This window comes from Globicephala melas, chromosome 4 (genome assembly GCF_963455315.2).
Source record: "Globicephala melas chromosome 4, mGloMel1.2, whole genome shotgun sequence".
In the NCBI taxonomy this organism is placed as follows: domain Eukaryota; kingdom Metazoa; phylum Chordata; class Mammalia; order Artiodactyla; family Delphinidae; genus Globicephala; species Globicephala melas.
In genome coordinates, this window is record NC_083317.1 from 12,873,676 (window position 1) to 12,899,723 (window position 26,048).

The window sequence follows — 26,048 nt, forward strand, 5'->3', positions numbered from 1 at the left end:
GGAACTCTGCAGTTCTGCACAATTTTTCTGTAAACCTAAAACTGCTTTTAAAAATAAAATCTAGGGCTTCCGTGGTGGCGCAGTGGTTGAGAGTCCACCTGCCGATGCAGGGGTCGTGGGTTCGTGCCCCAGTCCAGGAAGATCCCACATGCCGTGGAGCGGCTGAGCCCATGAGTCATGGCCGCTGAACCTGCGCGTCCAGAGCCTGTGCTCTGCAACGGGAGAGGCCACAACAGTGAGAGGCCCGCGTACTGCAAAAAAAAAAAAAAAAAATCTATTAATTTTTTAAGTAGCTCTTGGATATTTTCTCCCTTCCTAGGAGATCAGTACTAGGAATGCTATGGCTACCACCAAGTACCTCATTCAGGATGTTCACTGTGGAGCATCCTTACCACCTGAAGTTAATTATGAATCCATTCAGCACAGTGGGCCACTCAGACCCTCTGCCCAGCTACTCAACATATGACCCCAAAGGCCAAAAACTGAAAAATAATTACATGAGTAACAAAAGAAGGATGAATTTATTCACAAGGTTTTAGTGTTAGTGTATCACAATGTACCTTAAATATATAATACACAGAAACACACACACACACACACACACACACACACACACACTGGCAGGCCTCTATAATCCAGAAAACCTCCCCCATGGTCCATGTGAAAAGCATGGTTTTTAGCTCCATCCCGAAAGCAAAATATTTGTCTGTGTTAAGTGTCAGATCTGTCAGATGGGAAGGAAGGTTCTGACAGCTGACTGGTTTGCACTTGATGATGGGGTAATGCTCAATTTCATATTTATGGTCCTTGATCGGATTTAGCACTTTGTGGAGACGAGAGAGAAGTGGAGGGCTCTTCCTCCCGTCCTGCAGTGTGAGAAGTTCCTCTCTGTGTCTGGCAAACTTGAGGTGGTGTGAACTTGCAACTGAAAGCCAAAGGGAAGGAAAGAAAGTGGTCCCTGGATGGACAGGAAATAGCTTTTCCTTGGCCAAAGGGGCTTCCAAGAGGAGTCAGGACAAGCAAGAAAGGGGATGGGGCACATGTGGAGGATCCACTGACTAGGACAGTGCTGGGGGACAGGAGTGGCAATGGTGCGTCTTAGGAACAAAGGAGAGTAGCCAGTGAAGTGGCCTTTGGCAAAGCATGAGGCAGCCAAGCCCAGAGTGCAGGCTCAGATGCTTCTGGACCCGTCTCTAGTCACTGGGCAGTTCCAGGAAAAATGCCCAGTGGGACTCATCATGGCGGCCCTCGGCAGACCAAACATTGGGTCCTGTTCCCTACAGTGTTTGGGGGTGGGGAGTGGGGGTGGGTAGGCATCCTTCCAGAGACTGAGAGAAGGCCCAAGGGGACAGCCCTAATCACCAGCCCTTTGTTCTAGGTTATTTCAAAAGAACAAGCTCGAACAGGCCGCAGCTAATAATTAAAGGTTCACCCACAGGCTACCAAGCACCCCTCCCCCTGCCCGCCCACCCACCCAGAGGTTCCTTGCATTTCTTTAAAGATGATAATCTCTAAGATTTGGAGACTGGCCACAAGGAACTCTGCCCTCCCAGACTGAGGGGTGGAGGGGAGGGCCTTGTTGCCATAACAAACACAGGGTCCTGGGGCGCCATGGGGGAGGGGAGGGCCAGGACCGCCAGGACGCTGCAGAGCGGGAATGTGGGTGTGCATGCTTACGGGAAAAGCATACATCCGTGCATGGGTACTCGTATGAGACTGCATGTGTGTGAATATGTGTTGCACGCACACCCACGTGTGTGCCAGCACACGTGTGCGTGTGTACGTGTGTCTGTGTGCCCCTGCGCACACACGCTTCCAGAATACCGGGATGGGAATGAAGGAAGAGTTTCTCCCCTGGGCCTCCCCTGGCCCTGCAGTGAATGTGGAAGGTCGGGCCTCTGACAGACCCCCGGCCTAAACTGAGGGGCGGGAAACTCGAGAGCCTCCAGGGGCCACTCAGGGCTGAGACCCAAGATGAAAGTGAGGAACTGAGGGGCATAAACTGGAGGCTGCCAGGCTTCCAGGGAAGGGAGAAGAGGGCAGAGGGAGACATGGGGGAGCTGGGAAAGAGCTGCCGAAGGCCCAGGGTGGAGGGGCTGAGCAAGGCCTGGTCCAACACGGCAGCCTGGGGAGGGAAGGAGACAGGCTCTGGAGGCTGGGTCTCTCTCACTGACCCGCTGAGCCGCCCTGGGCAAGTTACATAAACTCTCTGGGCTTCTGATTCTTCTTTGGAAAATGGCGTCACGAGAAGGGCCACCTGGCGGGCCATTCACGGCGGAAATGAGAAAATGGGCCACTCTCAGCTGAGCAACCACTAAGAGGTAAGAGGTGAGAGGCTGGTGTGGCCAGGGGAGGATATGAAGTTAAAGGTTCTAAGACAAAGTGAATGGGGAGACTCCAGGAAAGACTTAAGTGGTTCACTTGGTGATAAGCAAACAGTACTGGGGGGCATGAGCCCTCGAAGGAAAGGTCAGAGAGAAGGGGCCCGGGCAGGAGGTGGGGAGCCTGGACCAAACCCACAGAGGATTAGGTCTGGGGGAGAACGCTGTACCTGTGGAGATGGCCACAAGATGGATTTCGGTCATAAGCTAAGAATAAAGCATTCCAGAAAATCACATAACTCCCCAAGGCAATAAGCATTTTGCCGTGAACAAGAGGCGTTTCTGTTTTCGTTTTTGATTAGGTTTTATCTTCAGAAGCACTGTATTAAAACCAAATGATTTTTTAATCTTTGATTTATTTACAAGATGGGCAATTTGGTAAAACATAAGAACAATTTGTTAAGCATGTACCTGATTTATTTATTCAAAATGAAACCTTTATTGAGTTCCTACAATGCTCCGGAAACAAATTCTGTTTATAAAATGAAAGAGCTGGTCATTCACTAAAAAGATGCCACTCTACAAATTGTGACCTGAAAAATAAACAAATTGGTATGAAGTCAATGAAGAAACTCCCTTAAAATTCCAGGGAGAATATGGAATATTCCAGAAAGAACATGAATGGGTGACCAAAACCTTCCATCCCAGTGCTAACTCTGACACTAACTGTATCCGTTCAGTTTCCCTTCATTTATCCAACAAAGTCTCTCTGTGTGAGTACTGGGCTGGGCGCTGGGCTATATGGTGGCCTATGCAGAAGACAGATAGCAAACAAGCCAGTTATCTTGTGAAAAGTGTTTGGAAATCAAAGTAGAAGGTGCCAGGGAATCTATGACCAGGGGTCCTAGCCTGGAGGGCATCCTGGAGGACGTGAGCTTCCTAACTGGGACCCGAAGGATGAATACGATTCATCCAAAGATTGCAAGGGCAGTACAAGCAGAGAACAGCTGTGAGGCCTTGAGCACACAGAACGCAGCCTCTGTGGATAAAGTGAATGAGGTGGACTCAGTAGTAGTTACGGCAAACACGTACTCAGTACTTCCTAAGGGTCTCGGTGTTAAGCATTTTACATGAACTGACTCATTTAATCCTCACAACAACATGAAGTGGATAATCCCTTATACCTGCTGTGTAGCTCTGGAAGGTGAGGCAAAAAAGCCTAAGTGATTTGCCCAGTGCAGCTTTTTTTTTTCCTCATAAATTTATTTATTTTATTTATTTATTATTTTTGGCTGCATTGGGTCTTTGTTGCTGTGTGCGGGCTTTCTCTAGTTGCGGCGAGCAGGGGCTACTCTTCATTGTGATGCGCAGGTTTCTCATTGTGGTGGCTTCTCTTGTTGCGGAGCATGGGCTCTAGACACGCGGGCTTCAGTAGTTGTGGCTCGTGGGCTTCAGTAGTTGTGGCACGCAGGCTCAGTAGCTGTGGCTCACAGGCTCTAGAGCACAGGCTCAGTAGTTGTGGCGCATGGGCTTAGTTGCTCCGTGGCATGTGGGATCTTCCTGGACCAGGGCTTAAACCCATGTCCCCTGCATTGGCAGGCGGATTCTCAACCACCGTGCCACCAGGGAAGTCCAGCCACAGTGCAGCTTTTAAGTGGTAGACTCCGCACGTGGACGCAGGCGGTCTGGCTTTAAAATCCACATGGCCGACCACCGTGCAACCCAGTCCACAAAGTTGTCACGTTTTTTCAAACTCAATTAAACAAAAACCCTCTGATCTATATAACCAGCACCTCCAGATATGTGCTCAGGCCCTGGTATCTCCAACAGCCCCTGATATGAGCAGAAGTCGCTCCCTTCTCGTGTGCCTTGTCCTCTCTCCCCTCTCCAAGGAAACTTAAAAGTTAAAACAGCTTCTTAAAACCCCCCACCAGTACAGGACGGGCTTGCTTCTTGTCAGGCCCATGAGAACGAAGAAGACTCCCCTCTCTTGCCCCATAGTCCTCCCAAGTGCACAAGGTCCTTCCCCAATACTGATGAGTGAATAAAGACACGGCTCTGGGAGCAGCCGTGCTGACACACAGGCTCCCGTTCACTTTGATCGTCTGTCTCTCTCTCCCGGTCCTCGGGCCCCTATGGCTTGTCTCTTCCTGCTTAGGGGATGGCGGTACTGTGTTACCCAGGTATGTTTTTTCTGTACAGTTTGATTGGACTTTGTTATTTTGAGTGAACAGAGGAATCTCAAAGTAGCCTCTTGGCAGAATCAGTATTCTTGATGATGGATGTGAAGAGTCAACGCTCTTCGTACAATAGGAAAATCATCAGATTTGGGCACCCTGCTGGGTGAGCCCGGAAGAGAAAATGAAAAAAAGAAAAGAAACCCTCATTAGATTTTAAACCGAAAGCATCTCAGGCAATCCTCAAATGGTGTAATGAAGAAGTTAAGACCATATTCTAACTTTGCAAAAGTGAACGACAACCCTGTTGTAGAAGACACAGAAGCTACGGCAGGTCCAGTTTTAAATGAAGTTCTCTGCCAGCTAAGGAAATCTACTTTATAACGTTTAGTTTCCTTTTTCCCCTTCTACTTGTAATAGTTACAAGATTTTTAAAGATTTGCTTCCTTTAAATGATAGTTAAATGGTTCTGGAGAGATAATTAAATATTTAGATTTAATTTCACAGGAAATGAGGGCTCTGCTAGGCATTAAGTTGATGATGACATGACGATATAGGACCAGCCTCATCAGGAGCTGTGCTTTTTAAAGCATCCTCTAACACATGACCAAAAGCCCTTTAAATCATATAATGTAGCCACCAAAATTCATCCTAAATCCTTTTGGAAGATCCAATCTGTTTGCTCAGAACTCTTCCCGCCAGGGACTCCAGGACATCTCTGAAATGCTATCTAAACTCTCTTACTCATTTGAAAAATCTAACCTCAAAATAAATTATGAAATTCACTCCACCTCCATAGCATAAAGGAGAAGATTCTCCACCACTGAAAAAGGCTATAGCATATAGGATACCAGCCAGATTACGGCTGCTAAAAATGAGGCGTATAGAACCTTTCAAAATCAAGACAGTCCAGGTACAGCCACCCATGAATATATTCTAAACAAACATTTTCCTGTGCTGTCTCAACCACCTAATCACCTATGCCCATGTGTGCACAGGTGATGCTCATTAACATGATTTCTAGAGAAGAAGATGAAGAACTCCTCCGAAACAACACCTGTATTTCCAATCTTCCCTAACTTTAAAAGATCTGAGCCTTTGCCACTATTGGCTGATGAATATATTTCCAGGTAGGGGGGAAGTAGAACGCTGGAGATCGGAGAGAGAAAAAGCACACCGTCTTTGCTATCAAAACATTATTAAATTCATTCCTTTGACATTCTGACAGTAATTGCACTGAGAGGGATTGGATTTTGTTAAAATTACTTTAAAATGGTTGTTGAGAATTTCCTGTGGGAGGGACCAGCGAGCGATGCACAGCCTCTGCTGGCTTTCCCTTTGTTGTCCTCAAAGCTCCAAGCTCGGTGCACATCTGATTTCTGACAGCACGAAACCCTTGTAATAACACGTTGAGTCTCTCGGAAAGCTCTTCCCCGGGTTCTGTCTTCTGCCGTGACCAGCTGAGTGGGTAACCCAAGCTGATTCATTCCTGAGGTTTCTGCCTTTGTCATCTTAGTCACCAAAGACAGAAGCAGAAGCACTTACGACCATCATTTTCCTAATAACGGCAGAGCTCTGACACGGCAGGTTACACAAGGGTATTGTTGGAAAGAGCCAAAAATAGCGTTATTCACTTAAAATTTCTGAATGTTCCCTTCCTTGCTGATCGAAACTCCAAGAGTTCTAATGAATCGTGATTTCGTGACAATGTGTGTGACTAAAAATATGTACAAGGAGAGGTTTTCTTACCTTAGTGAGAAAAGGATGTGCCTGAATGGGGGCTGGCCAAGGCTGGCTCCCTCCCCCCAGTGCCACCCCTCTGCCCCTGAGCCCGGGACCTCCCCACAGGGTCCTCCCGAACCCGGGACCTCCCCACAGTGTCCCAGATTCAGGCACCCAAGGTAGAGCATCCCCCGGTGCCAATCCCATTGGTTAAGTTAAGTGAAAGAAGCCACTTATAAAAGACCATATATTGTTTCCATTTATATGAAACGTCCAGAATAGGCAAGTTCATAGAGACAGAAAGCAGATTGGTGCTTATTACCGGGGGCTGCTGGGAGGGCTGGGAATGGGGGGGGCGGTGACTGCCAATGGGTACAGGGTTTCTCGTTCGGGGTGATGGAAATATTGTAAAATTAGACAGTGGTGATAGTTGCACAACTCTGTGAATATACTGAAAATGACTGACTTGCACACTTTAAAATGGTGACTTTTATGGTATGTGAGTTGTATCTCGATACAAAAAATTTTAAACGTATGTGTGTGCACATATATATAATTCCTTGCTCTTGCTTTTGTAAATGAGAATCAAACGTGAGCCCTAAGTTTTCTCAACAACCCGGAGTAGCTGTGAATTATGACTCCGTGAAGGAAGAAGTACGCATTTATCGGTGAAGTCAACGCTTTCCTGGGAGGGAAAGAGAGCGCTTTCATTTTCTTATTTTATTGTATCGCATTGACCTCATTTAGTCTAGCGCTAAAGTCAGCACCCACCACCAACGGCAACACGGCTAAGAATCCTGTTTCCACTCGGTTTGCTTGCAAAGCTCCTCCTCAGGAAGGAACAGGCTGTTCAAAAAAAAAAAAGGTTGATTTTCATAATTATCTGCAACGTTGGTTTGGCTTATGGAGAACATGCCTAACTTTCAAGGGCAAGTTCACACTTCACGTGGTGATTCAGTGCCATTGAATGAAACAGCTATTAAGCGACTACCATATGTAAAGCAAATACGATGGAAGCACCGTCGCTCGCTGAAAAACGATCTCACGCCATCTTAACATTGATGCTTCTTTCAGGCACCTGAGCAACTGTTCTCATTACTTTGCAAATAATAATAATGAGAGCCGCCAACACTAAACGTGCCCCTTACTGTGTACCAAACGCTGTCCCAAGCTCTTTCCGTATATATATAGTTTTTCTTTAATTTTTTTTTTTTTTTTTGGCCATGCCGTGCGGCATGCAGGATCTAGTTCCCCGACCAGGGATAGAACCCAGGCCCCCTCCATTGGGAGAGTGGAGTTTTAACCACTGGACCACCAGGGAAGTCCCTCTTTCTGTATATTAACTCATTTCCCCTTATACCAACCACGAGATAAGTATCACGAATATTCCCATTTTACAGAAGAAGAAACTGAGGTTCAGAGAGGTTAACTAACTAGCCCAGGGGCATACAACAATTAAAGGAGAGAGCCAGGATGCAAACCCAGGCAACTCTGACTTCAAACATTATTCTTTTAACCTCATGTTAGCATTAACCCGACTCACAAAACAAGTCCATGAAACAAAACTTCAGAAGAATTGTAAAACAGGCTGCAAGGATTCAACCTTGCTTGGAGCACGCTGGAGCACAGTGCCGTCCACTCAGCACAGAACTGGCAATCAGCATCATGGCGTGGCCCTTACCTGTGGACCACCCCGGCCCGGTGCAGGTGCTCCACCGCAGAGATGAGCTGCCTGATGTATCTGCGGGCTTCGGATTCCTCCAGCCGCTTCTTCTCATATATCTTGTGCATCAGGTTGCCCCCAGGACACAGCTCCATGACCAGGTAGTAGCTGTTTTCTGTCTCTAAGATATCAAGGAGCTGGGTGATGTTAGGGTGGCGGATCATCTGCTGGATCTGCCCCTCTCGCCGAAGGTTTTTGGTGACATAGGTGTCTTTTTTGGCTCTCTTCTTGTCGATGACTTTTATGGCCACCTAAGGAGACACCAAGAATATGGCTGTTGTCAGACACTGCAGGCAAAGTTTATTCCCTGACTATTCACAAAACCCTAGGAAAATACATAGCTGCTCGTCTGCACCAGGAGAAAAACTTTATCTGAAATAGCATCAAGGGAGAAAAGAAAGATGTAACATCAGCGAAGATCAAAAGATTCAATTATGAAGGAAGAGAATGAAATTTACTCAAGCAAACTCAAACGGTGGTCCGGAAGCCTCCGTGAAGAGTCAGCGTTGAACTTGGTTCTCCGCAGGGTGAAACACCAAGTTCTCCTCCAGCAAAGGGCCCCTCCCTGCTCCCTCTCCGGCCTCGCCACCATCCCTCCAAGTTGGGTCCCCCATGACTCCATTTCTGAAACGACCAAATCTGCCCCATCTTCAGTTCTAGGGCGTGTTTTGGGAGCTGGGGGATGCAACGCCCAGTGATGTGGCACCCCTGCCCTTCCTCCCAACCCTTTCTCTGCCCTGTACCAGGACCTCAGGCCAGGCCACCTCTGTCCAATGGTTACCTCTTTCCCTGTGAGTCACTGTACAGGTTACCTCTTGGCCCCAAGTCCAGAGAGGTATCTCAACTGCCCACTGGATGCCCCTCCTGGGTCACTTCCCCCACAATCAACATGTCACATGTGTGGACCCTCCAGCTTTTTATAAAGGGAGGGAAGAGGGGAGGGAGGGACAGGAGAATGGAAGTAACGATGGCATGAGGGAGGGGAAGGGAAGACTGTCCCTTCTGCCCAAGTCTGCACCCTTCCCCACTCTCCCTTACTTCAACGGCTGTCACCAATCCACTCACCTGGCCTTAAAACACACCACCGTTTGGCCCTCTTCTTTTCTTACTATGTCTTCGCTCCTCTCTAACGTGACCAGCCAGGGACATCATGTCAATGACTTCTGCTAACTGCCTTCCTCACTTTCCCTTCCTCTCTGTTCCCATGCCAGGTCGGGTTCATTTAGGACCTTGTTTCGCAGCACCCAGACGCATTGTCTCTACGTGAGACTCCAGCAACCCAAGGGATGTTCTCATACAAGGCTACCAAGCCACTGGGCCGCAGGACAAAAACAGTGGACCTTCCATTTCTATTTATTTCCTTTTTTGGAATTATGTTTTTTAACGGCTTCATAATGCACTCAATGTGCAGAGGTGTGATATAGATCAATCAGCAAATGATTGATAGACGACAGATAGATAGATAGATACATGTTTGCAGCAAGGGGCTCAAACGTTATTTTCTTGACAGAAGTTTGTAATAAAATGAAATAAAAGTCTATCCACCACTAGCCTGGACTATGACATCAGCGTGCTACCTCTTTTTCTCGATGCTCATCCTGGCCCCTCGAATTCATACTCGAAATCAGTGGGTCTGGAACTCTGATTTCTTGCTTAAAGCTCTTCGGCGGCTCCCTGCTGCCCACAGAGCAAGGTCCACAGCCTCAGCCCAGCCCTGAAGCTCCCTCCCCATCAGCCCCGCCACTGTCCAGCCCCGACTCCCAGCTCCCCGGGGCGGGTCTCCTCACTGCCCAGACCACACGTTCTGCTACTCTCCAAGCCTACTTCACCCCTTCAAATCCGCCTGGTCCTGCAGACGCTAACTCCAGGCCCACCTCCCTTCCAGGAAGTCTCTTCAGCCCTCCTTCCTTACGCTCTCACCACACCCACTGTCTGCGATACCATTTAAAGCTCCCACCCCTCCCTTAAAACAGGGACTGCTCCCCCCTCACCACACACAGCACTTTATAAACAATGAGTGAACGACAGGTCACTAACTGAGCAAATCAGTGAACCTTTTTTTTTAACCATTGAAGCAAAAATAGCTGTAACAGCTTCATCTATTATCTCTTCTGGGGAACAGTCTTTTTTTAAGCTTTTTTTAAATTGCGATATAATTGACCTATAACAGTGTATTAGTTTGTACCACATAAGGATTTGGTATATGTATGTATTGGGAAATGGTCACCACAGTAAGTTTAGTTAACATCCATCACCAGTTACAAATTTGCGTGTGTGTGTAACGACAACTATCAAGATCTTCAGTGTTAGCAACTTTCAAATAGACAGTACAGTATTGTTAACTGCAGTCACCAGGCTGTGCATTATGTCCTCAGGACTTATAGCCAGAAGTGTGTATCTTTGGACCACCTTCACCCGTATTCGTGGAGATTTTCAGGCCCTTAAACCAAAGATATGACTAAGAAGGGACAATCAGCCATTGGACCAGACAAGCTGGGGGCCTGTACTATCCCTGGGCCATGAGAGGTTGGTGCTGTCAGCCCACAGAAGCGGGCTGTAGTTTGGCCTACGAGTCCAGTATATATGAAACTAAAAGCTTTAAAAACTGTACTCCTTTGTGTGTATATATGTATAACACATCCGTATACATATATATACATACAAATATGTATCCATCATCTTGTGGAGGTGGAGGGAAAGAGGAATGCTGGGAAGTACAATCAGATTCTGTCTTTGCTGGAGTCTACGTTGCAATGTTTTAAAAATTACACTCTTTGGCAGTGAAATCCTCAAAGGTACTCTGAATAAGTAGTCTGAAAACCCAGCAGTAAAACGATCTGCCTTTCTTAACAGAGCACACAATTATTATTAGGATAATTTATTTAGCTCTTTAATTGCCTGGAGTAGGTTATATAATGGCCACCCAGAGACGTTAAGGCCCCATCTGTGGACCAGGTGAAAGTGACCTTATTTGGAAAAAGTGAAGGATGTTGAGATGAGATTCACCTAGATTATCTGGGTGGGCCCTAAATGTCATCACAAGTGTCCTTATAAAATAGAGGCGGTGGGAGATTTCACACGAATACACAGAGAAGTGGCGAATGGGGCAGAGATGGCAGGGATGAGCCACAAGCCAAGGAATAATGCGGCCACCAGAAGCCGGGAGAGGCAAAGGACGGATCCCCCTAGAGCCGTCAGAGGGAGCACTAGCCCTGTCGACACCTTGATTTTGGCCCAATGAAATCGACTGTGGACTTCTGGCCTCCAGAACTGTGAGAGAATGAATTTCTGTTGTTTTGTGATAACGCATTACAGCGGGAAACTAACACACCAGGTGTCTGTTCCACCACCATTTGCCATCTTGGTTCCCAAGTTCTACTGTTTCTGAGAGTCCCTCAGTGAAAACCCTGCACCCTTAGGCAGCCTCACCTGGAGAAGGTTTTCTATAAAGCTCCGTCTCTATTTTTAAACACCCTTCCTTGTAAGCGACCTTAAACTTATAAGCTCTGCATTGATAATACTGAAAATGGAATCCGTTCTTGATTACACAAAACCATTTAATCAACGTCATCTGTAACAACTGAAAAGGGAAAAACTAAATTGGAAGTTAAGGAAAAGGCAGTGATCAATGATCAGCGAAGGGAGGCATCTAATTTAATCTGACAGTAATCAGAGATTTACAGGCACTAATTCTACCCGGGGGGAGCCCAGTGTGATGATGGGTCTCTAGCTGAAAAGATAAACTGCTTTAGGCAGGGGAGTTTTAAAGAGTAAAATTAAAGCTGCACAGACGGACTGAGGCCCCAAGTCCCAGGACCACACTGGAACTCCCAAGCTGGTCCTCGAGTGTGGGAGGGAGGGGAGGGGAGGGTGTCAGGGGAGTTTCTGAGTTGCATCCTGAGCACATTGGGACAGGAACTTTTGCTGTGAAAGGTCAATAAAACGAAGACTCCAACCCTTCGATGGATCCAAGTTGCCAAGCCTCCTGAAATTTTACAGAGGAAGCCGTTTTCAAAGATTGTCCCCATATTTCCGAATAAGTAGCAAAGTCTTAAGGTGCTAGGAACTTAGTAGAGAGAGATTAACACAGCGCCAGTATACCACAGCTGAAACTGATCACTCATCAACTTCTTATTAAGAAGTTGCACTTCTGTGACTTCCCTGGTGGCGTAGTGGTTAAGAATCCACCTGCCAATGCAGGGGACACGGGTTCGAGCCCTGGTCCGGGAAGTTCCCACATGCCGCGGAGCAACTAAGCCCGTGTACCGCAACTGCTGAGCCTGTGCTCTAGAGCCCGTGAGCCACAGCTACTGAGCCCGTGTGCCACAACTACTGAAGCCTGCGCACCTAGAGCCCGTGCTCCGCAGCAAGAGAAGCCACCGCAGTGAGAAGCCCGCGCACCGCAATGAAGAGTAGCCCCGGCTCGCCGCAACTGGAGAAAGCCCGCGCGCAGCAACGAAGACCAAACGTCACCAAAGAAAAGAAGTTGCACTTCTCACAGTATGGCAACTCCCACCCCACCCCACCCCCCAGGCTCCCGCCAAAAAAATACCTATCAATGATGGATAAAATCAGCAAACTTTTAAATAACTAAGCTCATACGAAAGAAAAGGAAACCCTCCAAGGCCAAGAAAAAAAAAAGTGAGTAGATCTAAGATGAGGAGAGGGCAGCTATGGGGCAGTGAAATAGAAGATACAGGAAAGAAGGAGCGACTGCCAGGAAGGATCCTGAGGAAGGAAAGGAAGAGGTGGCAGAGCGCTCTGCAGGGATGGGAAGCACGACTCCCTCCCACACGGGAAGGAGGAGGGACCGAAGCGCGTGAATCCCAATTCTCCAGGAGAGGCGCCAGCTGCAGAAAGGTATTCATGCTTAATGGCCCCTGTGACGTATTAGGAGAAAAATTCCAACATAGAATTGTACTTAGAATGCGGGATGCACAAAATCACATGGCTGCAGTCACGGCACACACTCCCACAAACCAATTGGTACCTAAGATAACGTACGTAAAGCACTCAGTACAATGTCCGGCACATAGTAAGAGCGCCTGAAATTGACATTCTTATTATCATCATTTTACTTTCACTGAGGCAACCTGTAGAGGGTGAAAAGCATTTAAGCTTAGTTCAGCCAAGAAGAAAATGTGCACTTCCTTGACCTGTCGCTTTGGCATATTTCAAAAAAGAAAAAGAAGCCTGAACCTCATTTCGGTGTTTTGAACTCTCTGGAATAGAGTTGCTTTTAAATCCCAAGGAGGAGGTTTAAAATCAGTCTAGTCTCTCATCTTCTTTAAATATTGACTTAGTTGAGACTGTCTACGTAGGATCAGAGTTAACAGGATTTAAAATTCATCCCTTCATCCTGGATCACCGTTCACTGCCTTTAAAATTCATTCCTCTGAAACACATCGAGGGTTGTTCACGTAGCCGATCTCCAAACTGAAAAGGCAGATGCAAAACGGATGCATCTTCCATACAACGGAGAGGGAGGGAAACGCCGATCAAAGAAACTACTCTTTAATATCACAGAAATATACATATATGTTTTCCCCATTGTACAATGTATGCCGTGTAAGTTCAGCCTTTCTTTAATTAAAGCAATTTTATACCATGATGTTTTAAATAATCAGAATGCACAGGGAATAGGAGGCTGTCATCAGCAGGATTTTCTTTTTACATGGAAATTAGCCAAAAAGAGCTTCCTTTCCAGAACATCTTGGTTTCTTAATAAATACTGTATGTTAAACTCAAGTGAATCTTTTCGTCTTCAGCAAACATTTAGTAACCACCTAAAATATACGTGACACTGTTCTACATGCCAAGAGTACACCATGAGAGAGATACGGATCTTCAGGCCCATTTGCGGCCATAATTCAGATTTTTTATAGTGGTTTAAACGGACCATCTGTCGTGGGCTGAACTGTCTCCGCCCACACACCCCACCCCCAAATTCACATGTTGAAGCCTTAATCCCTAATGTAACTCTATTTGGAGATAGGGCTTTTAGGAGGTAAAAAGGTTAAATGAGGTCATAAGGGTAGGGACCTAATCTAATAGGATTGGTGTCCGTATGAGAAAAGGAAGAGATACCAGAGATCTCTCTCTCCACACATGCACAGAGGAAAGGCCATGTGAGGACACAGCAAGAGGAAGGCCATCTAAAAACCAAGGAGAGAAGCCTCACTAGGAAGTAACCCTACTGGCACCTTGATCTTGGACTTCCTGCCTCCACAACTGTGAGAAAATAAACGTCTGTCGCTTAAGCCATCCAGTCTGTGGTCTTTTGTTATGGCCACCCGAGCAGACTAATGGACCACTCGAGCATCGTACAATTCTACTATGCAGACGAGTGTAACTGTAAGAACCAAGGGCTAGCATCCATTCTCCAAGGACTGGGGTCAGATCTGATAGTTCCTTTGCTGCCCTCCCCCAGTTTTCCACACCCCAGCAGTTCAGAGGGTGGAACGGCACAGCAGCCAGACATACAGATTCCGAGGTTGGATGCCTTGACTTCAAAGCCTGCCTCTGCCACCCAGTAGCTTGGACCTTAGTTTCCTCGCTGTTTTAAAAAAAGGGGGGGGGCGGCTTCCCTTCCCTGGTGGCGCAGTGGTTAAGAGTCCGCCTGCCGGTGCAGCGGACACAGGTTCGTGCCTCGGTCCGGGAAGATCCCACATGCCACGGAGCGGCTGGGCTCATGAGCCATGGCCGCTGAGCCTGCGCGTCTGGAGCCTGTGCTCTGCGATGGGAGAGGCCACAACAGTGAGAGGCCCGCGTACCACAAAAAAAAAAAAAAAAAAAAAAAAAAAAACGGATGGGGGATAATAGTACCTATCTCGTGGAGATGTTGGGGATATAAATGAGGAAACCCAGGAAGGATGGTGCGCACCGGGAACATTTCTGGAAGCCCTCCGTAAGTGTCCACTGTTAGGATTTGCATGTTTTGTGCAGGAAGAGAAGCCAGGAAGCCCCTGCCACCCAGCTTCCATCCCCATCACTCCCCCTCGTCAGGGTCCCCGGTGCCTCTCGACCACCCAGTCCACAAGGTCACTCTCCCTCCTTGTCTCCTGCTTTTCCTCCCAGCCCAGTCTTCCCAAGGTTCTGCCCCAGGCCCCATTCTTCCTCACATTAGGGATGTACAGTCCATCTCCTCCACTTCCAGGACTCCTACGACCGTCCATGTGCTGACCAGTCCCAACACCTCCATCCTGCTTTCACCTCTTCCCCGAGCTCTGACGGCCCCATGGACACCTCCCATTTGGGTGGTCCACTGGCTCTCCAAACCCATCACTTCCCCTGGTCCTCCCTGGGGCTCCCCAGCTCAGCCTGAAGCACCTCCCTCCATAGGTGTCCTTGCACCCCAACTGTGCATCTTCCTCCACCCAGCGCACCGCTAGTCCCCCACCTAACTAATCACCAGGGCCAGTCACCTCCACCTGCTAAGACCTCCCCACCCCCTCTCTTCCCCCATTCCATCTGCTGCTTGCTGCACCACCATCCTCTCCTGCCCAGATGTCTCCCAACTCCGCCCACCACTGCCTGAAATTCCCTCCCACACAGGGCTGTTTGGGTCAGGCCAACTCCCAACTCCCACTCCTCTCTCCAACCTCAGATTACAGTTTGCTTCTCCATTCCAGACTGGCTCGGGCCACCCTGCAGTTCCCCAGCTGTCACACCCATCACACACACTCTTAACGGTGTGGGACACCCTCCACTGTCATTTCCAGGAAGGCAGGACTTGCCCAGCCTCCCCCACTTTTGTGTTCCTGGCTTCCACACTGTGCTTGGCTCATTTAGGACAAGTACATGAGAGAAAGAAAAAAAAAAAAAGAACAAAAGGTCCCAGCAGTCTGCTACAGTGGGTCAGGATGGTGAGCTGGGGGTCATCTCTACGCCTGCCTTGGGTAAGCTGGCAGCTCGAGCCCTCCCCTTCCTAAGCTACAACACAGGCAGACCAAAAGCCTTCCCTTCAACCATTAAGGTTATAAAACGTGATGCCACCTGTGGACGTGGTTTCAGCTCGTGCGTGATTGTGACGTGGAAACACTCCCTTCCCCTTTTGAGAGATGTCACCTCGTCAGAGGCTTCCCTAACCAGCCTAATTAGCGCTGCACCCACGCCCTCCAGCCCCGCCCCCAAGGCAACACTCATAATCCCCTTACTCTATTCTGGTTTTCCACTGGGCTCCAATAGGACATTCCTCCTTCACAGCATCAAATTCTCCCAGATTTGGGGATCAGCCCTGCTGATCACCCTTCTTCAAGCCTCATCCTTTTCGTAGAATACTCTTCCAGAACCCCAATCCCCGTTGCCACTTCAAACAGTGCTCACCCTTCCACGACCTGTGCCGAGCAGTGTCAGGAACAGAGAAGAAGCTCAAGTAACGTGTACTGGACCAATGACACAGCCAACAATTGTGCAGGTTAAGGAGAGAGGAAGGGAGAAAGGGAGGGTGGGGGAGAGGGAAGATGGATGGATGGCTCCGGTCCTTCCCACTTACATGTGAGCTTTGTGGATCCCCGGATAGAAGCCAGACGATGTACCCTAAATGCCCACGCTAGAAAACAGATTAGATGACATGGAACAAACAGTATCCTTGGTGACCCTCTCTGGGAGAGCCAGAGCAGACAGAGAAATTCAGAAACCCTGCTAAGCTGAAGGAGGTGGATTGTGGCCCCCTGCTCACCACGTGTGGACTGGAGCTGCCCAGCCATCCTGCTGCAGAAAGCAGTTTCTTTCTTCCTGAGGGTCTGGCTGAGAGCTGGGAGAAGTCACCAAGGAGAAGGGTGCTGGAGGACACCCATGACCAGCGGTGAAGTGTGCCGTCTGGGGACCTGCTGTCCACCACAGAAGCAGCCCAACTCTTCCCCCTCATGCCCGCTAAGTCCCTCCTACCCCAACATCTTATTCTGGCCTGTGCCCCTGCCATGTACCCTTTCTCCCTCCTAAACTTGTCTGAACCATCTGTCACCTTCTCTAGAACAGCTAATCTAGAGGGGCAGGAAAGTTCCCCCAAGGCAAGGACCACCCAAAAGCACCCAGAATCCCCATTTCTCCCAGAGAAAGAGCCAAAGTCCTGACAGCGCCTGGACACCCATCTCCTCTCATTCCCTCTGCTCACTTGCAGGCCTTCCTGTAGGTCCACGAATGTGACAGGTGTATTCCCGCCCTGGCCATACACTCTCTCCCTCACCTCCAAGACTTGCCGAGACGTCACCGCTCAGAGAGGCTCCCGTGACCCACCTATTTACAGCCACACCTGGCACTCACCCTCCCCTCAATCCAGTCTATTTGTCCCCATAGTGTTCATCACCTCTTAAATCCTATAGAACTCACTGACTGAGTGTGGAATCTGCCTGACCCATGGCAGCTCTAGAAGGGAAGAAACAGTTCTTTGTCTCCTTTGCTGGCATGTTTTCAGCATCCAGAATCGTCTCTGGCTCATAGACAACATTCAATAAATATTTCTTGAATGAATGAATGAATGCAAGTGCAGTTGGAAGAAAAAGATTCTATTAACTATATCAGAACCTGTTATGGACCAAATTGTGTCTCCCCTCAAATTCATATGTTAAAAGACCTAACCCGCAATGTGACTACTTGGAGATGGCTCTTTACAGAGGTAATTAAGGTTAAATGAGGACATAAGGGTGGGGCCCTGATCCAATAAGACTGGTGTCCTTGTAAGAAGAGGAAGAGACACCAGGGATCCACTCACAGACAGAAAAAGCCACGCGAGGACACCGCAAGAAGATGGCCATCTGGAAGCCGAGGAGAGAGGCCTCAAGAGAAATCTAACCTGCTGACACCTTGACCTTGGACTTCCAGCCTCCAGGACTGTGAGACAATAAATTTGTTGTTTAAGCTACCCAGCTGTGGTATTTTGTTAGGGCAGCCTGAGCAGACTCATAGAGAATCTTCATGAAAGTTATCAGTGATGATAGGATGGCTTGCTCTGTAGATCTCATTACAACAATAATATCTAGGTGACCATGCTGGCTGAACTGAGTTGAGCAGGGGTGAGCTGGAGGGGACATCCCCAAAGCCATGAAGAAAACAGCAAGGGACTGAGGACTCTGAGGCTCTAGCCCAAGGCTGAATTCGGTGTAAAAGGGCTGAAAACTGTGGTGATTAGCGTGACCCAGTGGGAAGATTTGGCAATAAATTGGTTTCACGCCTTTTTCCCGTAGAAACAGTGTATGTGTAAATGGATTGGAGTAGAGAGTGTGCCTGTGCGGAGGATACTTACTTAACAGAAAGCAGAAAATATCCTCTGCTGGCTTTATAATTAATTTCAGGGTAGCTCCAATTCACAGAGAAATGATGCTGGACAGCACACACAAATAGCTCTTTTATGGGGCCCATTAATTACTGTTATTTATGTCACAGAGCACAACAGCTCTGACCCCTGGCTCCCCGCCGGCTGTCTTTGTGGAAATGAGGGGGGAACGTTTCTTTCCCCAGTTTAAACAACAGAGCTCATTAGGGCTGATCTCGGTGACGAGAGCAGAACTCAGTGCTGGGCAGATGTGAGCAGAATCCAGCTCGCGGTGCAGGGCTGGGAGACCCTCCCACACCCACCCGGGGAAGTTCTGAAGCCGCCATCACCGGGGTTCCCTGCGCCCTGACTCCAGCTCCGATTCAGAAAGCAAATCACGTCCTGACACCCTAGAAACATCCCGTGGGTGGGAAACCAGAAACTGGTTCCTGCAAGGAGGAAAAATGCAAAGCACGGAATTTTGAGAGAGCTATGTAGACCGGCCAGGCTGCCCCCAAAGGGCAGTAGTTGTGCAGTTGTTGGAATTCTTATCAAAAGCCCGCCTACTTAGTTAGAATATGCATGCCTCATTTGTCGTCAGAATGTATTTATTATCCACAAGGATAAAAGTAACCCCCAATTCCCTGCCCAGTTGGAATTCACCACAGCTCATGAATCCTATGGGGAGATGAGAATTAAACGATGAATTAAAACAGGTAGTGCTAGAATCATTTCTCCCTGGTTTTGGAAAAGGTTCAAAAAGCCCCAGCTCAGTAACAGATTACAAGTTTTTTGAGACCATGGGTAATTCATCTTGGTATTCCCCACGGTGCCTGGCTCCGAAAGCACCGAATATATTAAATCGATAAATATATTGGTTAAAAAACTGAATGTCCATTTGTCTCAAATACTCTTCAACTCCGATCCCCCCAGGAGCCTCTTCCTGCTCCAATTCTAACTCCGCCCCACTTTTGAATGACCCAGAATGTAACTCGGGGCCAATATGGAGGAAGCCACAAATTACATCATCTAGAAGCAAATCGATCCGTGGAATCCAAAAGATAATGGGATGGTTAGGCTTGACTACCCCTCGCCAGCCATCAATGTCAACTGGCTGGAAACAGCAACTCCCGGCTGCCCGCGGGACACCCACACGGAGAGCCGGCATCCAACCCTCCCATTACAGCCTCTCCAAGATCATACCCGCCATGCTCCTCCTCTGAATGAATCGCTCTCTGTGCTCCCCTCACTGAGGCCATCATCATCCCCACCTATTGGCTGAGCACTTGACTCCCTCCCCTTCTCCCCCCAGCCCCCAATTCCCGTGGCAACCAGTCACCAAGTCTCTTCTGGAAGTTTCCTTCCTCGCCACCCCCACTGCTGCTGGCCCAGCCTCCTAAGGGCTTCCTGGGGCTCCCTCAGGTCTCCACCTTCTTCCTTCTCTACACACTGAGGCATCAGAGGTTTCTTTCTAAGGATGGTTATGATTATCTTCTGTGCTCAGAAACTTTTAAAAGAAACTTGATCCCTTGAGGAGAAATTAAAAATCCTTCATGATCCGGCACAAACCACCACGCCCCCTTACCTCCCCCTCTGCATATTTTTTTTTAAGCAAAATTTTGACTAGCTTACATTCTATCAACTTTCATTTAGCCCGACTGCTGTCAGCCAAATGACATTTTCCTTCTTTAAAGGGTTTCACATAATAGTCATAGTGAGACGTATAGTCATGAAGTTTTTGTTTGTTCTTTATGATTTATTTTTATGTTGAGAAAAGACACCTAATATAAAATCAAGCATTATTTTTTTAACATCTTTATTGGAGTATAGTTGCTTTACAATGTTGTGTCAGTTTCTTCTGTACAACAAAGTGAATCAGCTATATGTATACATATATCCCCATATCTCCTCCCTCTTAAGTCTCCCTCCCACCCTCCCTATCCCACCCCTCCAGGTGGTCACAAAGCACAGAGCTGATCTCCCTGTGCTATGCGGCTGCTTCCCACTAGCTAGCTATTTTACATTTGGTAGTGTATATATGTCCATGCCACTCTCTCACTTTGTCCCAGTTTACCCTTCCCCCTCCCCATGTCCTCAAGTCCATTCTCTACATCTGCGTCTTTATTCCTGTCCTGCCCTTAGGTTCTTCAGAAACTTTTTTTTTTTTTAGATCCCATATATATGTGTTAGCATACAGTATTTGTTTTTCTCTTTCTGACTTACTTCACTCTGTATGACAGACTCTAGGTCCATCCACCTCACTACAAATAACTCAATTTTGTTTCTTTTTATGGCTGAGTAATATTCCATTGTATATGTGTGCCACATCTTCTTTATCCATTCATCTGTCGATGGACACTTAGGTTGCTTCCATGTCCTGGCTACTGTAAATAGAGCTGCAATGAACATTATGGTACATGACTCTTTTTGAATTATGGTTTTCTCAGGGTATATGCCCAGTAGTGGGATTGCTGGGTCGTATGGTAATTCTCTTTTTAGTTTTTAAGGAACCTCCATACTGTTCTCCATAGTGGCTGTATCAATCTACATTCCCACCAACAGTGCAAGAGGCTTTCCTTTTCTCCACACCCTCTCCGGCATTTATTGTTTGTAGATTTTTTGATGATGGCCATTCTGACCGGTGTGAGGTGATTCCTCAATGTAGTTTAAATCGAGCAGTATTAAGTATACCATTCAGGGGCCTCAAGTACATTCCTATTGTTGTGCACCACCACCCATCTCCAGAACTCTTTTCATCTTGCAAAAGCGAAGCTCCTTATTCTTTAAGCAACAGCTGTCTGTGACGCCCTCCTTTGGTAATCACCTTTCTACTCTTTGCTTCCATGGGTATGATTTTTCAAGATTCCCTATAAGTGAGATCACGCAGTATTTGTTTTTCTGTGTTTGGTTTATTTTACTTAGCATAATGTGCTCCAGGTTTATCCATATTGTCACAAGTGGCAGGAGTTTCTTCTTTCTCATGATTACATAATATTCTATTATATAGATGCCACACTTTCTTTGTCCACCCATCCAACAGATATTTAATTTGTTTCCATATTGTGAATAATTCTTAACAATCTGTTTTATGCTTTCTTTTTCATACTAAGTCTCTGACGTCTGATGTGGATTTTACACTCACGACACATCAGTTCAGACCAGGCACACTTCCAGTGTTCCACAGGCAGACGTGGAGAGTGGCCAGGGTTAAACAGGCAGTCCTGGTTCCATGACTTTGACCAAGTCACTCACCCTCTGAGCACAGGACCCAGCACGCTGTCTGCCTGAGACAGAGAACTCAACAAAAAAGTCTGGTGAATGAAGAAAGGAATGAAGAGGTGCTCCTTGGTCTTCATCTGCACATTGTGTAGGAGAACGCCAATCACACAGATTTGTAGTGAGAATAAAATCACACCTTTTGGAGCCAAACCAAGGTCAATCTCCAGAACTGAGAAGCCGCAGGCAAGAAACTTAACCTCAGTAAACCTCAGATTGTTGATCGGTAAACTGGGGGTGATGGTGGTGGCCGGGATACGCCGCATAAAGTGCTCGGCACATAGCGACTGTTCATTAGTTGAGTTAAAACTGAGCAAACAATGGTGACAACACAGTGGGATAAGGATATTACTGCTCTAATCACACCGTGCTAATGCGGAGGGGAAGGAAGGAGGGGAGGGAGGAAGGGAGGAAGGAAGGATGGAAGGAAAGATGGAAGGAAAAAGGATGGAAGGAAAGAAGGAAGGAGGGGAGGGAGGAAGGGAGGAAGGAAGGATGGAAGGAAAGATGGAAGGAAAAAGGATGGAAGGAAAGAAGGAAGGATGGGAGGAAGGGAGGGAGGGAGGAAGGAAGGATGGGAGGGAGGAAGGAAGGATGGAAGGAAGGAAAGAAAAGAGGGAGGGAGGAAAGGAGGAAGGAAGGAAGGAAGGGTAGACTGCAGGGGCAGAGGGGGGGGCGTCTCATGGAAGCCTTCAAGAAGAGGGACGTACTGCTCTAGGTGGAAAAGAGTTCACCAGCGCCCAGAAAATGAGGGAGGGCAAAGGCCCGGGGGAGGGAGAAATGCGGTGGTTCCAGAAAAAAAAGTCAAAATAATAGTTGTGCACCCACCCAGCACAGGAATCTTTATCAGCCCTCCCGTCTCCAGCGCCCGGGATGGCTGCTGCCCTTTCACACGAGGTCCTCAATCAGTGTCTGCAATGGCTTCCCCACGCCACATGCACACAAAGCTTCCTTCCTCTCCACGTAAACCACGCGTTAAACATCAGGCCTAGCCCCAGTGCCTGTGCTCTTCAGAACGCGAAAACTAGGTCTTTTTCCCACTCTTGCTCTGATTTATACGCATCCATTTATGGTGTCAGTCTGTGTGAAAGGAGAATTTGTGTTCCTGCAATGACACCATAAATCCTCCTGGTCTCTCTTCCATTTGCTGGGAATCCTGAAAGCTCCGCTTCCACTGACAGCAGATAATGGCTTTTAGGAAGGGCCAGGAATTCACAAGCTGATAACAAACGGGCTCGGCAGGCAGTGTACGAGTGTTCACAGGCACTTGTGCACAGGGTGCAGTGGGCTGCGTGGAGAGGGCCTGGGCGAAACCAGAATGCTCCGGTACTTGATTCTTTTCTCGTTTTAATACAGGTTGTTCTTTCAATCATTTTAATTAACGTCTCCCAGTGTATTCGCTTGCAAGGGCTGCCGTAACAAATGACATCAGATCAGGCGGCTTCAACAACAGAAATTTATTTTCTCACAGTCCCAGAGGCTAGAAATCCGAGATCAAGGTGTCAACAGGGTTGGTTTCTCGTGAGGCCTCTCTCCTTGGCTTGTGGATGGCTGTCTTCTACCTGAGTCTTCACGTGGTCCTCCCTCTGTACATGCCTGTGTCCTAACCTCCTCTTCTTTTAAAGACACCAGTCAGAGCTTCCCTGGTGGTGCAGTGTTTGGGGGTCCGCCTGCCGAGGCAGGGGACACGGGTTCGTGCCCCGGTCTGGGAGGATCCCACATGCCACGGAGCGGCTGGGCCCGTGAGCCACGGCCTCTGAGCTTGCGCGTCTGGAGCCTGTGCTCCGCAGTGGGAGAGGCCACAGCAGTGAGAGGCCCGCGTACCGCAAAAACAAAAAAATTAAATAAACTAATCTGTTTGGCCAAGAATTAAAATTATTTCTCAACTCAACTGTATCGTCAGTACCTGGGAAACATTTTTTGTTATTCTGATGGCAAAAAAGTAACTGATGAAACAACATGAAATATACACACACAGCAACATAAATATTTATATAGCCAAGTCCAATAAAAGAATCATTTCAAGAGAACAGACTATCACAGACTTCAAAAGGATGTTTCCCACTTAAAAGAAAGGGATCACTAACCATGAAAATACATTTTAAATTCTGAGCTTTTTTTTTTAAAGTTTTGGTGGAGGTATACCTGTGATGGGAGTTATTACCCAGTTTATGATTTCCTGCACTGCTGGGTCCCATACTGTGAATTTGGGCCAAGTACCAGTTATCTATTTCTTCCATCAAAATTAATGGAGCTTTGCTATGTCAAAATCAGGATGGAAAGATTTTAATAGTGTCTTTCATAGGAGACAAAATTTACTGGTTGCAAACCCCACCTCTCCCCCTTCAAAAAGAAAAAAAAATACTTTGATCATTATCATAGTTTTTAAAGTGGATCAGTAGTGATAATCTCATTATATTCAACATATTTTTATCATTACATAAAGAAAAGATTCATAGTGTGAATAGTATTAAAAATTTATTTTGTAGGGCTTCCCTGGTGGCGCAATGGTTGAGAGTCCGCCTGCCGATGCAGGGGACACGGGTTTGTGCCCCGGTCCGGGAAGATCCCACATGCCGCGGAGCGGCTGGGCCCGTGAGCCATGGCTGCTGAGCCTGCGCGTCCGGAGCCTGTGCTCCGCAACGGGAGAGGCCACAACAGTGAGAGGCCCGCGTACCGCAAAAAAAAAAAAAAAAAAAAAAATTCATGTTGTAATTAGGATTGGGTCTCTGTGGTCCAGATAACTAGATTAATCAATCAATATAGGCAACTGTCTGAATAACTGAAGCTATGCAAATATTCAAAGTGGCTAGGGATCCATTTAGCGATCTAACTTGTCTAGCTGAGCTGTCTGTAAGCATAAAATTAACGAGCTATTTGGGCAACTGCCATTTCTTTGTCAACTGCATAGTGTGAAAACAAATTAAAAAGTACACGCGTAGACCACAGTCACCAAGCCACAGAAAGCTCAGACTGGGACTAGTCCTGTTTATTAAGTACTTGCCAAGCAAGACTCTGCAAGACGTTTTACATGCATTGACTCATGTAACTCCCATAGATCCTATTATTTTCCCTTTTTTTTTTTTTTTGGCCACACCACATGGCACGCGGGATCTTAGTTCCCCAAACCGGGGATGGAACCCGTGCCCCCTGCAATGGAAGCGCAGACTCTTAACCCATGGACCACCAGGGAAGTCCCTTTTTCCCCTTTTTACCAGAGGGGAAACTCTTGTTTTACACAGATTAAGAAACCTGCTCACAGGTCACCCAGCTGGGATCTGGTACAGCCTGAATTTGACTCGCAACCCACAGCTAAGCTCGTCTTGCCATGGAGAGGGGCCATTGGATCTGATTATTGTAAACAGCTAAATCAGGTAATTCGATGTAACCAAGAAAAACAAAAACAACTTATTTTCCTATCCACATTAGTCACTTAAAAAGCCTAATTCCCAAATCTCTACATCTTCCCACTGCTTAATAATACATCCTACACTAACTGACTTAGCAAACGGGCAGTAGCTCAGTCACCCGCAGGAGCACAGCACTTGGTGAACAGAGAAACAAATCGTACAGGTGGGACAGTGTGAACCGAAAAGGGCAAGTGACAAGTTTAAACATTAGCTAAACACAGATGTGACTGATGCTGGGACCTTAACTCAGAGACCTCGAAAACTCTCTCCAAGAGGGCGTACCAATTCCTTCCCGTGGGAGAAGTGCTTACAGTGTATCCACAGCCAGGTGTATGGACCAGAGTTATTTCCCAGGGACTAGAGGGGAACAGGGTGGATGGGAATGGTCAGATCCTTCTCTTCACCTCCTTCACCCCTGAGGGAGCATCCCTCTGCCCTGGCAGACTTCATTGCCTCACCCAAGTCAACCTAGCAGACACACCCCAGGCTCTACGGGGTGTCATGGGTTGAACTGTGCCCCAAAACATTCAAGTTGAAGTCTTAGCCCCCAGTACCTCAGAATGTGACCTTCTTTGACATAAGGTCACTGCAGATGTAATTAGTTAAGATGAGGTCACTAGGGTACCAATGACTGGCATCCGTATAAAAAGGGGAAGTTTGGACACAGTCGCACATGGGGAGAAGGCCATGTGAAGGTCAGAGTTATGCTGCCACAAGCCAAGGAACTCCCAGAGCTAGAGGGGAGGCCTGGACAGATGCTTTCTAGAGCCTTCAGAAGGAGCCTGGCCCTGTTGACAGCTTCACTTTGGACTTCTGGCCTCCAGGACTGTAAGAAAATCGTTTCTGTTGTTCTAAGCCACCCAGGTTGTGGTTCTTTGTTAGACAGTCCCAGGAAATGCATCCAGGACGCTAGGGTTACTGGCACCCAGTTCATCCTGAAACCTCTGGAAAAATCCTTTCCAACCACTCCACATCCGGTCCATCAGGAAGTTAAAAATAAACCACAATAAACCAGCGGTCGACTTTGGATAAAAGCTTTCTTCCACAGTACTGATTAACTGAGGTCTCACACAGGGCTCGGCCGTCATGTTGCCCGAAGGAAACCCTTGGACGGTGACAAAGCCTCAGAAGTACAGCCAGAGCCTCCACAGGAAGACCTCGGTTCTC

The 26,048-nt window shown here is 47.5% G+C and overlaps 1 protein-coding gene across 1 annotated transcript in view; it reads right to left on the reverse strand.

Moving 5' to 3' along the window:
• HUNK (hormonally up-regulated Neu-associated kinase) overlaps positions 1–26,048 on the reverse strand; it is a 112,674-nt gene that overhangs the window by 58,003 nt on the left and 28,623 nt on the right. Inside the window, exon 2 of the mRNA XM_030880754.2 lies at positions 7,902–8,194. Within this exon, the coding sequence (XP_030736614.1) occupies positions 7,902–8,194 (293 nt within the window). The remainder of the gene's footprint in view (positions 1–7,901; positions 8,195–26,048) is intronic.